Consider the following 20,548-nt stretch of genomic DNA (forward strand, 5'->3'; position numbering starts at 1 on the left):
TCCAAAAGATTGTCATGGAGCTGGAAGGTACCACACTATCTAAAAAAGCTCAAGTTCTAAAAAACAAACTCTATGAGTGAGCTACTCTGAACTATCAGTGGACTGCTCCCCTGATCATGCACTCTGTTACTTTTGCACCTTAATCTTTGTAGCATATTGTATTAGGTTACTTCATTGTTGTATTGAAAGGACATATACTGTACAAAATGTACCTCTTTCACTGATGTGCAGAAAAGTTTGTTAAAAAGTGTTACTTTGAAGTTCTTAATGTTTTATGCTTGCTCTTTTTTTTTTTTGCTGAAACCTGTGTAATTATGTGGGTCAGTGTTCACACAAAAAAAAAAGAATAAGTAAAGTTGCTCAAGGTTTTTTCCCTTGTCATATTAGTTTTGATATGATGTAATTATGGGAGGTTGTTGTGGAATGTTTTGAAAATAGAAAAAAAATTATTTTGTGAAAGAAGGTGCTAAGCAGGGAGGCACGGTGGAGCAGTGGGTAGCGCTGCTGCCTCACAGTTGGGAGATCTGGGGACCTGGGTTCGCTTTCCAGGTCCTCCCTGCGTGGAGTTTGCATGTTCTCCCCGTGTCTGTGTGGGTTTCCTCCGGGCGCTCCGGTTTCCTCCCACAGTCCAAACGCATGCAGGTTAGGTGGATTGGAAATTCTAAATTGGCCCTAGTGTGTGCTTGGTGTGTGGGTGTGTTTGTGTGTGTCCTGTGGTGGGTTGGCACCCTGCCTGGGATTGGCTCCTGCCTTGTGCCCTGTGTTGGCTGGGATTGGCTCCAGCAGACCCCTGTGACCCTGTGTTCGGATTCAGCGGGTTGGAAAATGGATGGATGGATGGATGGATAGTTACATAAATGTAAATTTATTTTATAATGCAACACTCTATTCAAGGTGCATTTTGTGTTCATTTGTATTTATATTTGTTCATATTTAATTATATATAGTTATACTGTATATTTAATTATAAATTGGTCATGGCATTCTGGCACAGCCAAAGAAGCAGTGTTCTTGTACAACTTTTGAGCATTTGGGCTTTCGAATATTAATCTTTTGTATTTTTGTTCATTTGTATTGTTTTTACCAAATAAAACTAGTTTTGGTATAAGCAAACCTGTTTATTTCGTATTGATCACTTTGAACATGAACTATACAATGATACTGAAAGAAGTATAACTGACAACCTAAATAGGTTATAGCTAAGTAAGTCAGTGAGGTGCATTTTTTTAAAAACGTTTATAAAACAATTGTTAAAATATTATGCTTTATTGGCATAAGTCATGATCATTTAACATAATAGAATTATTTTAACATAGAATGAAAAAGTTTCATTAATTTTATATAAAAATATATTCTTTCATCATAGATTAATTAAGTGCATTAAACATAATTAAATTATTTTTTATAAAAAAAATATTATTATTGGCAACCAATGAACATTATTTTTTTATTTTAATCTAACATGCCATTTTTTCCAGTGTATTATTATATTATTTAGCACTTTTAATGTCCTGAAGAATTTGATAAATATATATGTACACCTAATGTGCTCCATTTATAGCGACACACATGTTGTATATTCTTTGTATTATTTAGCTGGTACTATGCAACATGTCTATGATCTGCTTTTTGCAACTGAAAGGGTGTGGCGGATGTCTGCCGACTGGCCAAAAAACTACTCGTGTTACCTGGTAAGTAACCACCCAAATATCAGATTGTGATCAGACCTATGCACATAAATATGCACATACCTGGTCAGGAAGATGAGGTAAAGGAAACACAGAAACACAGGCAATGTGTTTCCTGTCTCAACGAGGAGACTGGCACACCGGTGGGGTTCAAAAAAAGACCCTTACCCTGCTGGGAGGTCAGTATAACAGATGGATGGGGGAGACAGATTTCCAGAATAGTATGCTCCCCCAATACACACGGTGGCAGCGTTCCTAGGTTGGCGTATTAAAACACACACCCACAGCTCATATTGAAAACTGTGGTCCCATGGGGCAAACCTTTAGGATTCTGTAGGTGATGCCATGGAGCGATGAAGAGAATGGCTGCCCATATTTGGTGGGGATTCACCCTGACCCAGAAGTGCTTCCTCCATACCGTGTATACTGGAAGCACTCCTGGGTCCTGCATAAAAGGAGCCGCCTCACTTCACTCAGGGTGTCTGAGTAGGATGGAAGAGGGCAACGCTTGCTAAGAGGAGTGAAAGAATGAATGATAAAAGAAACATAAAAGAGTAAAGTAGAAAAAAAGAGAGTTGGTTATTGTGAAACCGGTAGAAAGGTATTGTGTTAATAAGAAACATTTATTTTGAACCTGGCACTGGTGCTGCAGCAATTACATTTGAAGTTTTGTTTTTTTTTTTTGGGGGGGGGGGGGGGTGTTGTGATGCCTCCTATTGGCACAATATAAATATGTACAAATAACGAATATATACAGATAATGAAGGCTGTACAGCTGAAACATTGTGTCCTTGTTTCCTTGTTAACCTTCTTTCCTTTTCAGGGCGGATACATCCTTAAACGTTTTTCTTTGCAGATGCACGCTGACGCAGCCCTGCTTTAACTCTATTATATATATATCCACCTGTCTGTTTCCATAATCTACCTTTAATTGTAGTAGTAGCTGACTGACATTAGTCGTGAGGAAGAACTATATTCTGAGTTGGACATCAATCTACCAATATCAAGGAAAAAAAGATTAAAATTCAAGTCCCGACAAGGTCGCACAAGAGAATTCAATATTGTCAATTGGATCTATTACTCTACAGGCTCCAGCGCAGTGCCCCAGCCCTTAATAAGCAAAGATCTGAAACTCGTGTTTGTTTGCTTTAAGGTGTTGAATGGAGATGCTGGTACAAGTATTCAAATGATCCCGGATGATATGCATAATTATAAGCGTTAATATATACTGAAGTTTGTAGGATCGGTCTGGACATTGAGCAGCTTGTAATTCTTGCAGAAATGCAGCTCAGACACGAACGTCAAAGTCGAGCACATCACGTTTGCGTCGGCAATTGGATCGGCGCTATTAGTTTTAACTGAAGTTTTCTGCATTGCAGTGACGGAGCCTTCGTGGAGCACAACTACTATTCTTTCTAAAAGCAGTTGTTTGTGTAATGTCGGGGTGGGGTCGGATAATCCTGTCTCCCTTCTGTCCTGTTCCCGGAGAGCTTGGAAACACAGGAGTGCTGCAGAGTGAAGCTTATTGATCGACCAAAGGGAGGCAATAGCGCAAAAAGTTACTGCAATATTCTGGTGCATTACTGCATTCTTTAAATCTTAATGACACCTCTACCGGTTTGGCTGAATCACACCATTAGCTCGCCTCTGCATAACACTGCAGTTTTCAAATTACTTTTCAAACGTGAATCTCAGTTCCCACTTTAAAGGCGTCTGAATTAATTTCATACGGATGAGAAACGTGCATTTTAATAGAATGACAGACGAGGCTTTCGAAACCTGCAGATCCCTAGAGGCATTCAGAATTACTAGAAGTGGACGCGCAGACTAAGCAGGGAGTAGACATGTACAGGACATAAACTCCTGCAAAGCAATCTATCTTATATAGCGCCATTAATATCCATACATCTTATCTGAGGTACAATGACGAAGCTGTTAGTGCTGCTAAACAATGACCTATAGGTTTAAATAGTTTATTTTCTGGATTGGATCGGTGTTTTTTTAAGCTAAAATATACAGGATTGTTTAAACTATATGTCAACTCTTAAAAGTGTACATGTTCGCGTCTGGACTGCGTCTGGTTGCTGACTCAACCCCTATGCTGTCCCGATTGACCGATCCTATTTATTTTTTGCATGGGAAGAAAACGAAATAGCAGGAATAGGGAAATACCAAGACAAAACAAAACAGCTTGGAAACAGCACACAGATAGTGCTGGATTTGATCCATTATGTCGCCCCATCACGAATGAGTTTCTTTAATTTAATCCAAGGTACTTTAACGGGTTGACGTATTTTAACAGCGTTAAATGCGTAGTGCTGTTGCTTCAGTGACGAAGTGTCTTGGAATCGTAAGCCGTGCCCATCCGTTTTGCTTGTGGAGTATGCTCGTTCTCTGCTACCCAAGACCCCCAAGATGTGCAGGATAGGCTGGTGGGCGAATCTAAATTGTCCTTGTGGGGTTGCATGTGTAAGAGAACCTTGCACCCACTTCTGTAGTGAATGCTCCACGCCTCCTGCCATGCATTCTTGGTTGAATTAAGCAGGGTTGACGATACGACAGAGCGCATGTTTCCATCTGTCTAGCCGTAGGCGCGATGTCTTCATCTTAACTTTTAAGTATTCAGAAATCACTCCGTGCTTGATTAACGCCGATTTTTTTTATGTAAAACTCATTCCTTTACACAATGACTGCACATTCACTGCTCCATTTAGGCACTTCCCGAGGTACTGTATATCTTGTCGTAATTTATCATGTATTTCAGCGGTCCTGTTACTCTAAGAATAATCGAAATGCTGGCGTTATCTAACTACATTGTATTAACAAAAAGCGCCGGGCTGTGTGGGCTTTGCACATTCTCCCCGTGTTTGCGTGATAGTTTAATTGGCGATTCCAAACTGCCACAGTGTGAGTGTAACTGTAGATGTGTACCTGGCCTGGACTGGTGCTCCTGTCCAAGGATAGTTCTTCCCTTGCACTCAATGCTGTCAGTTCAGACTCTGCTCCACTACCATATGTTATGTTGCGTTACATTTCAGGGATGGATTCTGGCTGGTGCCAATGTTGCCAGGATAAGGCTTAGGCCCCTGCCATCCTTAACTAATACCCACTGAGACTATAGGTATTATCATGATTAATGTCAATAGTAGCACACATTAAGAAACCGAATACAAACAGCAGCACCTATAGTATCTATAACTAACCATTATAACCAAGTACAAACCCCACCCCTAACCAGTACTGCTTTGAAAATAAAAATTCAGTGTTTGAGTGCCTCGATGAGTGGTTCCTCTAGGCAGTATGCGACTGAGTGCTAGGCACAGAATAAGTAGCCTGAGTGCGGTTCGCTTCCTTATATGATTGTACCGTTGGATTTTTTCCACTTATCATGACTTCCGTAAAATAATTTAAAAGGCATCTGTTCGGACAAATGCATTCACTGAAGAAAGCTTCAGCACGTGCATGCACATCTCTACAATCGATATTTTGACGCAAGTGAGCATTGTTATCACTCATTCAAATGCTAATGCACTTTGTAAAGCTTCCACCAATCTTCCTCAGGACGTATTGGAAACTATAATGAACGCTGATAAAGTCGCTTCAATGGGAAGGCAATGGACTGATCGGCTGGGCGGATACCGCGCCTGCTTTACTGATGCCGACTCCAAGCTCAGATATTTTTAAAACTGCCAACGATTATAAAAAAAAAAATCAGTTCATAAGTTTATAATATGACGTTATGACGCTATGTCCAGGACATCTGCACATTCTACTCGCTACCTCCATAAATACCGGAGATATATCTTGTATTTGCATTTTTATTTTGTCATCTTGTGGTAGCTGTATTGCAATATTTTTTGAATGTTCTCTAATGTAATATTGCCTCGCGACAATAAATATTGCCAATTGTAAAATATTCTGAACTAATTTCTCCTCACTAAATATCTCTGGAAAATATTCAATAATAATAATAATAATAATAATACCCTGATCTAGAACAGAAATGGGCGTATGGATGATAATAATATAGTAATCACTAGTTAATTGATCTCTCTGGGACATTGTTCTTTGTTACTAGACAAACATTTTCACAAAATTCACAAATGACTTTATTCTGCAGCCTAAAAAGCATTACCGTTATATTACTGGTCTGTTATCTGCGTCAAGCACATAAAATGAAGCCTTAAACATCTGAGACTTAAAACAGCATTGCTTTGCTAGAGAAGTCTTTTTAAATGTACCATATTAAAAGAAGCACATTTATGCATATTTTAATTATTATTTAATTAACATTGAAATTAACTAGAAGCCTAAACCTTAGTATAATACTTTAATAATTGTTTTAAGTATAACAATACAATTTTCTTTTTTTTCATTAAAATACAACTTGTACTCATTCCAGTACATATGCTCTTACTTAAACCTTTTTTGCGAATTTTTTTAGGGGGAGAGATGGTTGTTTGGAAGTGCTGAAGGGGTAAATGCAAAGCGCACACACTTTGAACATCTCACGACAATGCAGATGCCAAAGTTTCAATGGGAAGAAACCTTCTATATTGGGTTTGAAAATATCATATTTTGCAAACTTTAAGTCATGAACTTAGCTGTTTGAACTCTCCCTGATAACAAATGTCATTGTGCTTCATCTGCATTCTGCACTATCCCATCAGGTCTTGTCACGTTTTCCTTAACAGTGCAAATGCATTTTAAGCACTGTTAGAATTAAACTTAATAAAGCAAGTATTACCTGAGCATTACTGTTCTATTTCCTAATAAGAATATAATTCTAAAAGATTCTTCAGAATCATTTTAAACAGCATTGAAAACCAATAGCCTCTGAATCTGCACACAACAATGTTATCAAGAATATATTGCAACTGCTATAAATATTAAATCTCAGCCATATAGACACAGGGCTGATTGGTATTGCTGAACAAGGGAAAATAAATTGAAACTCCCTTCACATTAGTGTTGAACACTAGCATGAAATTGATAGTATTAAATAACAGTCCAGTGCTTCTCTGTTTATATCAAATGTAGCACTCAAAGGAGCTAAAGCACATACTTAGCAGTTTTTAATTTCTAATATAGCCACATTTTTACTTGATTTTCTTAGTCAGAAACAGATAGATAGATAGATAGATAGATAGATAGATAGATAGATAGATAGATAGATAGATAGATAGATAGATAGATAGATAGATAGATAGATAGATAGATAGATAGATAGATAGATAGATAGATAGATAGATAGATAGATAGATAGATAGATAGATAGATAGTGTCAAGCATGTGAGCATCAGCATGTTACTTGATTTTGCATCCATTTCCCTTACTGGAAAGTATTTGGGTGTGACACAGCCTCTAATGATACTTCCATTTGCTTTAGAATGTAGGAAACTTCCTCTCTTCCAGTGGCGTAGCGTAGTGGGGGCGGCAGGGGCGGCCCGCCCCGGGCAGCACTTTTAGGGGGCCGCAAAATTTCACAATAAATAATAATAACATCTTGTAAAAATTTGAACCATACCTAAATAAGGGGACGGCGGAATTTTCCTCCGCCCCGGGTGGCTGACACCCACGCTATGCTACTGCTCTCTTCATTTATGAACCCCATCTCTTTATTCTCTTCCAGTTCTAATCCGAACACCACAGGAAGTCCAGCATCAGTTATCACCATACCTCTGACAGGCAAGGACCCAGAAGGATGTTTTTCCTACCAACACATCGCTAGCGATGATCTGCTTTAGATTTTTTGCCTGGCCAATTAAAAAAGGCTACCCATGGAATTCCAATTCTTTTTCTGTTTCCTGCTCTATCATTTTACAATAGACATACACTTACAGTAATTAGTCCTTTAGAATAGTGCCAGCATTGGAATGAACTTGTCAGGACTGTTGGCATCTATCTATCTCTTATTCACACGCTTCTTCTCAAACATACCAATGAATAAAAACCTACACTTGTAACCACAAACTGAAGGAACACATTCAGAAATGTTCTTTCCATGCCAAAAGACCTGCGCTATCTCCAGAAATATGATAGACTTTGACCATATTTTTTACACACTTTCTGGTTTGCATCCTAATATAGGTATTTATATTTGTAAATTAAATCCAATTCTACTCACTGGAAGAAGTGTGCAGTCAGAGAATCCTTCCTTTACTTCAAGTCCACCATCACCACATTGCTTTTTCTGAAGTCAAGCTGAAGATAGTTCTACTTGCACCACTCAGCAAAGTTATTCTCCAGGCTTCTGTATTTGTTTTTCATATCCACTGTTTATACACCCCATGATTTCAGAGTCATCAGAGAACATCAGGCGGCATGTGTCAGAACTTTATAAGAGGTCTAATGTGAATAAAACTGGGTAACATGGAAGATAAAAGAGATCAAGGGTCGAGTGTGGTGATGTCGAGACATGCTTTAACACACAGTTCTTCTGTAACCATAAAAACTGTGGTCTGTTTGCCAAGTACTCAGTCATTCAAGGTGCTAAGGGGGCATCCATCTTCATTTACTTTTGAATAATTCCCAGGATTAAGGCTTGCATGGTGTTAAATATACATTTGTTTAAAAAATTGAAAAAACCTCACATAGATGCTCCCCTTTCAGATTGGAGTTGGCCCTATGGAACAGACAGATGATGGTGTTGTCTACCAGAAGGTGAGCAGTGGGACCCTTGTCCTGAGACTGAAATCGAAGGCCAACATATCCTAACTGCAACAGGAGCAAAATGAGAACTAACCATTAATGGGATGCCTGTTCATTTCATGCTATAATTACCAGGACCTTATATACTCAATTATCAACCTTATAGTATACAGTTAGACTGGTGGGGGAACTTGAGCCAGCATTTTATGATGTTTCAATGATTTCTGAAGCTTTGTTATGCTAATAGGTCTGCTTAGAACTTCAATCAATAATTGTCAGCTTTTGTGCTATTCTGTTACTCTACAAACAATTTAACCATTAATTAAAACTAAAATATTTCTAGTCATTTTTAAACATTTAAGATATATACAAGAAATTAAACAAAATATTTCAAAAAGAAAAATGCTCACCTACATAATTTAAGAGATTAAATTAATTTCCTGCTTGTTAACTGAAGAACTAGTCACTGATACAGATGAACACTTGGCATTGTCTTAATCCAAAGTTCCCAGAGCATGATACAGTTGAAGAAAATGTCTCGTCAATTTTCTGAGTCCTGTTTTTACTTTCTCGTATACAATAGGGAAAATATTGCAATCGTCCAAAGATTCAATGTCGAGATTTTGATGAATCCCAACGTTTTAGACCTCCATGACTTTCTCGTATATGAAGTATAGGGAAAGTATTGGAATCCTCCAAAAATTCAATTTCCAGATTTTGATGAATCTCAACATTTGAGACCTCCCTGAGTCTGAAAATACCATTTTTGGAATTATGTCTGTGTGTCTGTGTGTATGTAAACACGATAACTTGCAAATTTTGCATACAAGCATTAGGTACAAAATGTAGATTTCTATCAACTTTTGGGCTATTTCCGTTAACCGGAAGTGGTACTTTACCTTTAATTCATGCAGCTGCAGAGCCTGATTTCTTCAACTTTACTTTTATAATAATTGTTCAATATACTATTAATTTGATTTATTGTTGATGGTTCTTTAATGCACATAATATAAACATGTAATAATTGTCTAGCAGTTTACTCCTTAAATATCCATCCCCATATCTGAGTATAAGAGAAAGTCTAGGGGAGACCACTCCCAATTTTTTCATTGCAGGATTATGACAAGCCCGAGAGAGTGTCCCAGGAGCTTTGGGTTTGAGACAGAATGCCCGTCCTTCATCAGATACACTCGAGGTCACTGGTTTACCTTATGTATTTTTTAAGGAGGTGGGGGGAGGTTGAATATTTTGAGAAAACACACAGAGAATCAAGCAGAAAGTGTAAACTGCACACTAATGGCCAACCAGCTAATAGTGAATGGAAAAGGGGGGTCTGAAAAATGGATGGAAAGCTGATAAGAGAAAGCCAGCAGGACAATAGTATTGATCACACTCAATTGAATAAGTTATGAGCTACACTCTGCACTACAAAACTTTTTGGTTGATCAATGGAAAAAATGACCAGGGATAATGCAAATCTAAAACATTTAATGTTTACAAAAATATTTTGCCATTTTGCCAACTCAAGACTGTAAAAATCAGTTCAGCAGACACTTGGGGAGACACCTGGCATTCATACCAGTCTATAACATCCTTCCTCTAGAGTCCAACAAATGCAAACAGAGGAGCTTTAGGTCTGTTTTTTTTTTTTTTTGGTAAATTGAAAATTACTGATTTGGATTTAATTGATTACTTCATAAAACATTTTTGGTTAATTAAATTGGACAGGATGTCATTTTAAAAAGTAAACTGCTGTAGATGATACTTTTCCATACATAGTACATTCTGAGTTTAAATTTCTGTCAATTTCGCTAATGGAAAAGCAAGTAGAGCTATGCTGTAGAAATGAGCGTATTTTTGCTTCCTCTGCTGATTCTGCCTGATACAGCAATAGATAATCGGCCCATTTTTGTTCATTGCCAATGAGCCAGATATGCATTATGCCATTCCTGCCTAAATCACTGGGCTAATATCTGTAAGTTATTGACCACAAAGTCATTTCTGATACAAACTGTTCAAGACAATTACAGCCCTGTTGCTTATCCATCTAACAGAATTGAACTGGTACAAACTGTACTGGTAAATTACACATTAAACAACCTCATCATTCTAAGAAGTAAAATAATTAGCAAAAGTCAATGGACAGTGAGCAGGTGATTTGTTATATCTGACCTTCTATGTAACATCATTAATAGATGTGAAAATGCATATAGATATTGGGTTTATATTTTGCATATTTATTTTAATTACAAAATGTCTATATAAGTAGGTTTAGCTGAAAAATGACAGTGGAGAAAAGCTTTAGATTGCTTGTAAATAAAGAAAAAAAGATGTTGACTATAGTTTTAATGGATATTAATGTTCTGGAGAACTGTGATATGTTCCTTTGATTGGATTATGCTTTACCTGTTGTGTTGTGATGACAGGCCTTATAAAATTTAAATTAAAATAAAATGGAAATTGGGATCTATCTATCTATCTATCTATCTATCTATCTATCTATCTATCTATCTATCTATCTATCTATCTATCTATCTATCTATCTATCTATCTATCTATCTATCTATCTAGTGGTGAATCAAACATTCTTAGATTATCATGTTTTATTTTATTATATTGTATTAACTGTTAGTAATCTTTATATTTTTGTTCCTGGGTTGAAATGAATTTGAAAATATGCCAAGGAAAACATGATGGGCACTCCTAGGTGTCCAGTGCTGTTAAATTAAGTTCCTGGTTTAAGTATAAAGCTGCAATAAGGATGCCCCAGAGAATATATTTTCACCTAACCACACTATTTGGTGTAAGCTTGTTTGATGGCTTCTGCTCAATCTAACCGTGTTTATTGGTCCTAATGTCATTATAAAGTCAATATGTCATCATGTAGCTATGGTATGTGTCTGTCTTCAATAGTTTGATAACTGCATTTCCTTAGTGTTACTATATAAAGTTTTTTGCACTCTGGTTTTGACAATCTTCTCATGCTATTCCGGTTTTGCTACTGAAAGATACATGCAGTTGAAAAGTAAATATACATTATAATTTAATGACAACTTAAGTAATTCACAGCCTTTTTATAATGTGGTGGTAATCCAAATGTAAGCTGTGAGAGTTTAAATGTGAATTTTGATGGCAATGTTCACAATGGGCCTAACGATGACCGCAGGGCATACGTTATGAGGAAATATTAAAAGAGCTGAAACTTTTCAGTTTAAGCAAATGGAGATTAAGAGGTGATATGATTGAAGTGTTTTAAAATTATGAAAAGAAGTAGTACAGTAAATTGAGACTGCTACGTTAAAATGAGTTCAACAAGAACACAGGGACACAGATGGAAACTTGTTAAGGGTAAATTCTTCACACAGAGAACCATTGTTACCAAGTAGTGTGGTAGATGGGGCGCTAGGGACATGGAAACTTTACTTGATGTTGTTTTGGAGGAATTAGGTGGGTAGGACTGGCATGGTTTGTAAGACTTAATGTCCTGTTCTCAACAAATTGTTTCTAATATTCTAAAGTCATGTCATGTCATTTTCTTAACTGTTTAATCCAGAGCAGGGTCATGTGGGGGGCTGGAGCACATCCTGGCTGACATAGGGCACAAGGCAGGAATAAACCCTGGACAGGGTGCCAGTCCATCACTGGGTGAACACACATACACACATCACCCACACACTAGGGCCAATATAGTGTCGCCAGTTCAACTAACATGCATGTCTATGGACAGTAGGAGGAAACCTGAGCACACATTACAAATGTAATGATTTTGTGGTAACAATAAACTGACACAACAATTTTCCTGTATTATAAGGTAATTGCTAAAAGATGTAACATGCCTGCTTTTACAACAGGAAAAAGTGAGTTTAATTTTAGCTAATTTTAGATAGTGTCTATTTTAAAAACTGCAAATGAAAACATGAAAGTAAATATTATAAAAAGTGAACAGGTTATGTGTGGTTTGGTTATAAAATGAATGCTTGTTTGATGAAAGAGAGCTAAGAAGAGTGAAACACTGGGTAAAAGATCAATGTACAAATAGCATAAATTAACAGGCTTCAACAGTGAGCAGTATAGAATTTTTTTAAACGTAATACTTTTTAAATGTACACATATGGTTTTGCCAAGATATCTGTTGTATTGAGGATCATGATGGCACAATGAGTACCATTGTTGTGTCACATTTCCAGGGTCCCAGCTTGATTTCCAGATTGCATGCCTTCTGCTTTGAGTTTGCATGAGTTCCTTACGTTCAAATGAATTTACCGTACATCATTTCCACAGTCAAATTACTGATTTATGATTCTAAATTTATAAGAATGAATGATGTCCCTTGACTGGCAGGAATCCTAACAAGAAATGGTCACTGTCTTGTTGACATCGATGCTGGGGACAATGCTAGCTCTCTGTGATGCTACCCAGGGCAATACAGATAAAATAAAAAATTAGATGTCTACAGTGTTAAGTGATAATAGACAAATAAAACAAACTGAGACACATTGGCTGACATATCATCAAACCTACTTCATGGCATTATTCCATCACATTGGAGCTGAAAAGACTATATTTTCATTAATAAAAACCAAAGAAAACAAAGTAATTAATACAACAAAAACAAGACCACAGAAAGTACATTTTCAATATGTCCTTTATTTGGGCAAATACTGCTGTGAGATTTGTATGAGTCAATGACAGGTTGCTTATGGGTGCTTGTAAGTTAGGTTCCCCCATGAACAAAAGTTCCATTTTTAATTGCACAGTTGAGGTAAACACAAAATATAGCAATAAACAGCATGTTAAGGCTAAGAGTTTTGTTTGTTATATTTATATCTTTTTTTTTTAATTTACTTATCTATTCTTTCTTTTTTTGGCTCAGTTGGTTCTTTGCATAATACATCTTTAGACGTTCCTGAGAAGTGACCCTCCATCCTCCTGGGAAATAATCATTTCATTCATGCATTTGATTTAATTTTATTCTTTGTTCCTTTTGTCTCTCTTGTTATTTTATTTTATTTTATTTTTGCACGTAACTTCCCAGTCTGGTGGAGGGCACACTTCTGCTTGCATGCATTCCCCCCCCCAATATTGCACAAAGTAAATAACAGAGTTCTTGAACCCCCATGAGAGAACCACTTCTGATTAAAGCCCATTAAAGCTGTCACTCACATGCATTTTATAGCAGTCTCATCCTGTACCTTTCTCTACTTTCCCCTTCCTGTGAGTTTACCAGCATCTTTACTCCTCTTCTGTCACTTTCTTTACAGACTGTGAGGTGACTTTCTCTGTTTTTTTGGTTAATACTACTTTTTCTTGCTTAATCTCTTCTTCAAAATCCTTCACTGTTTCTGTGACTGTTACTGATTTAGTGATGTGTTTTGTGGTGCCATCTTCCCCAGTGGTCACTGTCTCCACTGTCTTGGTGATTATTACTTTTTCTCCAGCTTCTTCCTTGGTAGGGCTTTCCTCTACTCCATTGGTCACTACTGCCTTTTCATCCTCTTGTTCCTCTGTTTCCTCTCCAGCAGAGCCCTCCTCTTCTTTATTAGCCACATCTCCATTGACAGCTACATCTTCCTTATCTGCCTCCTCTGCTGTATCAGACTTTTCCTTTTCTGCACCTACTTTTCCGGCTTCACTCTTGGAAACAATTTCTTCAGTGGCTGCTTCTTCCTGAGAGTCCTTTTCTCCTGCATCCTCTGCAGCTCCCTTTTCCTTCTTATCCTCAGAATCCTCTTTTGTTTCTTCTTCTTCTTCTTCTGGCTTAGACTCAGATTCCTCCTGTTCTTCCTTCTCACCTTTGTCATCTCCCTCTTCTTTTTTATCAGCCTCCTTTTCCTCTGTATCTTCTCCTTCACTTGCACCTTTTGCTTCTTCCTCTTCCTCTGCTGGTTCAGCTTCCTGCTTTGTGGCCTTGGTGCTCTCAATCTTTTCCTCCACCTCAGCTTCTTCCACAGCCTCAGTTTCACCTTCTCCTTCTCCCTCACTCTTTTCTTTATCACCTTCACTTGCCTCTGCTTCTTCTTCTCCTTCTCCTTCCTCCTTTGTTTCTTCTCCTTCTTCTTCATCTTCTCCTTCTCCCTTTTCAGCAGCAGCTTCAGTTTCTGCTTCTTCAGCTTCTTCCTCTTCTCCAGCATCCTTTGATTCAGCTTCTTCTTCAGCTTCCTCAGTTTCTTCTCCTTCCTTTTCCTCCTCCTTTTCTTCTTCTTCTTTCTCCCCTTCTTCCTCCTCAGCTGCTTCCTCTTCCTGATCACCTTTGTCTTCTTCTTCCTCATCTTCACCCTGAGGTGCACTTGCGCTTACCTTGGCTTTAGAAACTGCGATCACTTCTTCTTCAACAGCTTCCTCTTCTTCTTTACCTTCTTCCTCCTGTTCATCTTGTTCTGCATCTGCCTCTTCACCTGCTTCTTCTGTTCCGGCCAATTCTTCAGCTACAGCCGCTAGAGCCTCATCCATTTCAGATTTCTCATCTTCTACCTTTGTTTCTTCAATGATCTCTTCAACAAATTTGTGTTGAACTTTCAATTTAGGGGGCTCAGTTTTTGACTTTTGAATTTTGGCTGGGGTAATGGGTGCAGATGGTTGTCTGTATGGGAATGATGGACCAGTAATGCTACCTGAAAATGTACTGAATCTGGTCTCTTCACCTTCCAGAAGCTTCCTGCAAAGACAGGAATAAATAGGGGATATAAATTATTTCAAAGGGAGCCAATTAAAAATCAAACCAGAAAAACAGATTCTAAATTTTTTATTAGTTGGAAAAAGTTAGATTTATTAGCAGTATTAGTAGTAGTAAACATCAGATTAGAACTGTTCCTTCTGGACTGAATTGAAAAGAGCAATTAGCATTTTTTTCATTTCTACGATAGTAAGGGAAAAGACAATCAAGTATTCATGGGCACGGGCACTAACACTCAACATGAGTGCTTTAGTTAAAATGTTTTCTCCTACATGACAGTTGGAGAAAAACTAGATTATTTATAGAATAACTGCAGAAATTAAATCAAGACTTTATCTTTGTACTGTGCCTTACATGTCTGCTGTGGCCAACATCTGAAACATTCATTGTATTTCAGAAAATATTTATAGGTGTGAGGTTTGCATGTTTGCCGTTAAGGTTGGGTTAGGCTGATTAGCAACTGCAAAGTTGTTCAGAATAACAGAGTGTTGGTGTGTATGTGTCAGTGTACCCTGCTATTAACTGGCAACGCATGCAGGGATATACCCAGTATTGCCTTGCACCCTAAAACAGCATCAAAAATGAATAGATAGATAGATAGATAGATAGATAGATAGATAGATAGATAGATAGATAGATAGATAGATAGATAGATAGATAGATAGATAGATAGATAGATAGATAGATAGATAGATAGATAGATAGATAGATAGATAGATAGATAGATAGATAGATAGATAGATAGATACTTTATTAATCCCAATGGGATATAGATATGACATCTTCTAATGTTTTCTCATTTACAAAGGGCATGAAAAGCATGTTATGCAACTGTCTCAAAAACAAATTCAACTGCATATTGCAATGTTGGCCATTTTTACCATCACACCATGTCTAGCTCTGATATTTTTAACAACTCTGGTCAGGGCATGCCTTAATTTCCAATTAGGGACTAAAAAGCAGAAACGGAAAATCTGCACATCTGGGAATAGTGACTTGCAATAGTAAGATGAAGCAGATGTAGAATTTAAAAATTGTTCTGCCATTGTGAAACAGTCTTTCTGATGACTAGGAAGAAAACAATATTGAGCAATAATTACAGAAATTAGTGAAGCAGCTCTGTACAAATCCCAATGTAATATGTATACTTGTATAATTGCAATGTATTTGTGACTATAAAGAAAGGGGTACAAGTCTTAAAAGCAAATGAGAATTGTAGAAGCCAACAATTTGTGTGTTATGCATGTAACATACTGATCTTTGTACTTGAGCCAAAATAATTAAATCAATATTAATATTCTTTTAAAATTGTAAGCATTGGATATCAACAAAATACTCAGTCTGTCTGATAAACATTTAAAATAAAATTTCAGTTTTCCATGTCTTAAGGACTTCAAATACAATTCTCTCTCTTGAAGGTCATTGCAACCTCTATGTCAAATTAAGCACAAGGTCCTTGTCATGGCTGCATTCTGTATTAAAGAATTTTTAAGCACAGCCTCTTATTTTAGAGTTACATTTCATTGTTGTTAAAACTAGTGAGAAAACATAGTCTTTACAGTTTGTTATATGGCTCTTGCAACATAAAAACAGCTGCACTGCATAGTTCTGGGCGGTAGCAGAGCTGAAATGAAATCATTCAGTACCATGGACAGCGTGCTGGACAGCCACTCATGGATTCACAAAGCTGTTAAAAGTACCAACTTTTAAAAAGTACAAAAATCTTTTTCAGCTTAGCTTTCCGTGATAATCAAGATGATGATCATGATGATGATGATGATTATTATAAAAGTAAAGTTAAAAAAAGAAAAAAATTAAATTTGCAACAAACTTGACACATCACTAGACTTTCAATATACTGACTGGAATTTAAATCCAAATTTACATTCCCAGCTGAGAAAATTTGAAACAGCTGCATCTAAAATGTAATGTAAATAACACTTGGAGGTTTACTATTTTAATCATTTTATTTTAAAAAACCTTATGAAATATGCTACCACTATATGTACGGTATACTGTATAAAACAGTGTAACATGCATTCTACCTTTTATAAATAAAAAAGTAAAAAAAAAAAAAGTAAGAATAACAGATTCCACATTTAAAATGTATATACTTAGTGGAAAACAATGTGAGAACATTTAATAAATGTGTATATGAAAAAGGAAGGATTTCAAGGTAAGTGATTTGAAATGAGCAAACCTTGAAACAGTAAAGTTTCCTAATCTGATATCCACAGCTCATGATTACTGTAGGTGTTTTCTTAAAATAAGTGAACATAAAAAAACTTTTATGATCCACTGCCTAAATTAAAACTCATGCAAAGTAGTTGTATCCTGGGAACAATACAATGTTATAGTCTCAAAATATTAATTATATGCAAGACTATGTTACTGAGCTCCACTTTTCATTGATAACTCCTTTAAAAAGTTTCAATATTATTTTCTCGTTCTAATGACCTAATAAAATAATCAGAAGGATGAAGTAACGTGAAAGCCGTTCAAACTTCAACTTAATACCTAACCCGGCTGTTAAGGCATGTGTTTCAATCACATCAGGCCATATTTAAATCTGGCCGTTTAATTATTGTAAAGTCTATGCGACTGACATCATCCATTCCCTAGAACTTCGCCAGGCACGACGCAGTACGCACCCTACTCGAGCAGCGAAAAGTGAAGTCCTTTAAAACAACCTTCAGAGTGGAGGAAACGCCGCATTGTCTAAACACAGCAGCGACAAAATCGGCTGTGAAAAGCGGCATACTGGTGGGCTGAGGTATAAGTTCTAATATTTTTGTGTTTCACGTTTAATATGAGCACATAAAAAACAACTCCAAAGAAGCAGATATCTGCAGTGCAATTAATATTCAAATCAGGTTCTGAGCACGTTGCTTACCTGTAGGCTGCAATTTCTATGTCCAGGGCCATTTTGACATTGAGGAGATCTTGGTATTCCCTCAAATGACGTGCCATTTCCCATTTTGTACCTTTGAGCTCGTTGTCAAGCTGCTGAATTGTCTCCTGTAATGTGAGATTAACAGAAGGGGGGGGGGGGGGGGGGGGACAAAAAGAAATGTAAAACCCCTCGATTTGATTCCACAGCGAAGTAGGACAGTACAGTGTGCTTCAGGATACTCTGCGCATTCATCAAACATATTATCGCCATGATATAAAAATGTGTCAGTTTTAAACATTACGGGTTCTCAATCGAGCACGCTGGGATAGCCCCTTGGCTGCGATGCATTGCGGACGTTTTGCTCTTGGGAGAGAGAGAGAGAGAGAGAGAGAGAGAGAGAGAGAGAGAGAGAGAGAGAGAGAGAGAGAGAGAGAGAGAGAGAGAGTTTCATCGATTTGCGGATGCTAAGCGATTACTCAGCAAAAATGTTAAGCACACGGCCGACATTTAATTTGTTCTTAAAGTGAACATTTTGTTCTTAAAGTGAACGTAACTGATCAGCTTTAAACAGAAACTGTAACTTAAATATTACCAGGAGAAAATATTTGTAATACCAAAGACTTGACATTTATTATTTCGAGTCTTTTTTTTAATTAACACACATGCACTTGCTCTGCGTGTTTTCTTATATTCCCCTTTACGCACTAAGTTTTACAATAATATTTAAACATATCAGAATTTGACACTCCTTGACTTGAACTAACCACTCTTGTATCCCGTTTACTTTTAATGTCTTTTCTTTCTTGGCAGCTCTGTGTAATCGTCCGGTTCGTGACTAGACTTTTTTTTTCAGAACAGCTCAATTCAAGCCGCGTGTCTTTCCGCCAAGAAAGCGGGGCTCACCTGATAGCTCGCCAGGTCGTTGTTGTGACGCTCCTCGATATCGTTCAGCTGTCTCTCTAAGGATTCTTTGGTGCCTCTCACAGACTCCAGCTCGATGCTTTTGGACTGAAGCTGTCTCCTGTATTCGGCAATCTCATCCCGGGCGGATTTGATGGCCTCCTTGTTCTGCTCGGCAGCCTCGGTCAGCTTGGCGTAGCGGCATTTGAACCAGTCTTCAGCTTGCTGTAGGTTCTTGGAAGAGTGGCCCTCCAGCTGCGAGCGGATCTCCTTCAAGGCGGACGTTATGTCTGTCTTGAGGTAGTCTTTTCTTTCCACTGTGATCTGTGAGGCTTGCACCTGGGCGAGCAGGTCCCCGACTTCCTCCTCGTGATTATTTTTCAAGAAAGCAACTTCGTCCTGCAAAGATTGGACCTTCTTGTCCAGCTCAACTTTAATCAGTGACGAATCTTCAATGTCTTTCTTCATTGACCGAATAGTAGCTTCCGTTTCGTCCCTAATCCGAGCCTCGTCCTCATAGCGATCTTTAAGGCGCTGGAGGTCCTCCTCGATGTGATCGGTATCTAGCTGGATCTGCGCTTTCTCGTGGTTCACCTGTTCCAGGATTGACCTAAGCTCCTGCAGCTCTTGGTCGTATGCATCTCCAAGCTGGGAATGGGTGACTTGCTTTTGCCGCAGAGCCTGGATCTCAGCCTCGAGCTCCTTGTTCTGCTGCTCCAGGTAGTGCACTTTATCGATATAGCCGGCAAAACGGTCGTTAAGCCCTTGGAGCTGCTCTTTCTCGTTAGAACGCTTGTAGTCCCCATTAAGCACGGAGGACTGGCTGAAATCAAGGCTGTCGGCAGAGCTGAGGACGGCGGAGCTGTAAGCTCTGGGAACGGCTACGTTGGTCCTCTTGTAGGAGGATGAGTGGGAACTGCCCAGGTTCGACCGGGACCAGGACTGGGAGCGGAACCCGCTGGACGGGGATGCGCTGGTCCGGCTGTATGTGGTCCTGGTATCCATCACCCTTCTATAAGAGGGGTTACCTATCGTTTCCAGAGTATAGCTCATCTTGGAAGACTTGGGATATGTGTGTGGCGCTCACAGCACTTTCCTGACTCTCGCCCTGCCTTTTTATATCCGAAGCATATTCGCTAACAGGGCAAGAATGGACTCTCTGCTATTGCTAATTGATCAGTAGGGGCGGGGGGAGCCCACGTGGGATGAACGTGAACAGAGAGGCGTGAACATTTGACAGAGGTGGGGTGAGAGAGAGAAAATGAGAGATGGAGAAAAGGGAGGATCCTTAAAAAATGAAGGGGAGAGAAAGACATGGAGCGTCGAGAGCAGAGATGTGCGCGAGAGAGGCTGAGGGAGGAGTATCCGATGTGCACACGCGACACAGGCAGAGAAAGACAGGCTTCCAGGATTAGGAGCAATCTAAGGAAATCCCCGACTGCTCTAAAAGCTAGAGCCTATGCCGTATTCACGTTAAGTAACGGGCGAAACCAATGTCTCCCTTTGCGCAATGCGCTGTAATGAAATTTACGATTGTTTTAGTTTGGTGCATTACACTGAAATCAGACACAACACCTCAATGTTAGTTAATGCACGAAAAACATTCTAAAGTGTTAAAAAAATACAGAACTTAAATTAAAAAAATTATTACACATGGACCGGTTGGGCGCAGATACATTAAGCGATAAGGTAAGTAAAGCAAAATGTTACACGTGAGTATGAAAGCAAAGCATCATTACTGAA

General features: G+C 38.2%; 1 protein-coding gene across 1 annotated transcript; it reads right to left on the bottom strand.

Annotated features, from left to right (window-relative positions):
* Positions 1-12,966: 12,966 nt before the first annotated feature.
* Positions 12,967-19,941, bottom strand: nefma (neurofilament medium chain a). The gene is made up of 3 exons (XM_028806285.2): positions 18,809-19,941; positions 17,906-18,030; positions 12,967-14,994 (listed from the first exon to the last, which is right to left on the bottom strand). The coding sequence occupies exons 1-3, from the start codon at positions 19,856-19,858 to the stop codon at positions 13,572-13,574; spliced, it is 2,598 nt and encodes an 865-aa protein (XP_028662118.1). The 5' UTR covers positions 19,859-19,941; the 3' UTR covers positions 12,967-13,571.
* Positions 19,942-20,548: the final 607 nt, after the last annotated feature.

This window comes from Erpetoichthys calabaricus, chromosome 1, assembly GCF_900747795.2.
Source record: "Erpetoichthys calabaricus chromosome 1, fErpCal1.3, whole genome shotgun sequence".
NCBI classification, from domain to species: domain Eukaryota; kingdom Metazoa; phylum Chordata; class Cladistia; order Polypteriformes; family Polypteridae; genus Erpetoichthys; species Erpetoichthys calabaricus.

What these genes read in the sequence shown, in the direction of transcription:
- nefma (XM_028806285.2), bottom strand. Translation starts at nt 19,858, where the DNA reads ATGAGCTATACTCTGGAAACGATAGGTAACCCCTCTTATAGAAGGGTG. An exon ending in ACGACCTGGCGAGCTATCAG is followed by an intron (nt 18,031 to 18,808) that starts GTGAGCCCCGCT and finishes CTCACATTACAG; the next exon opens with GAGACAATTCAGCAGCTTGA. An exon ending in ATAGAAATTGCAGCCTACAG is followed by an intron (nt 14,995 to 17,905) that starts GTAAGCAACGTG and finishes CTGTCTTTGCAG; the next exon opens with GAAGCTTCTGGAAGGTGAAG.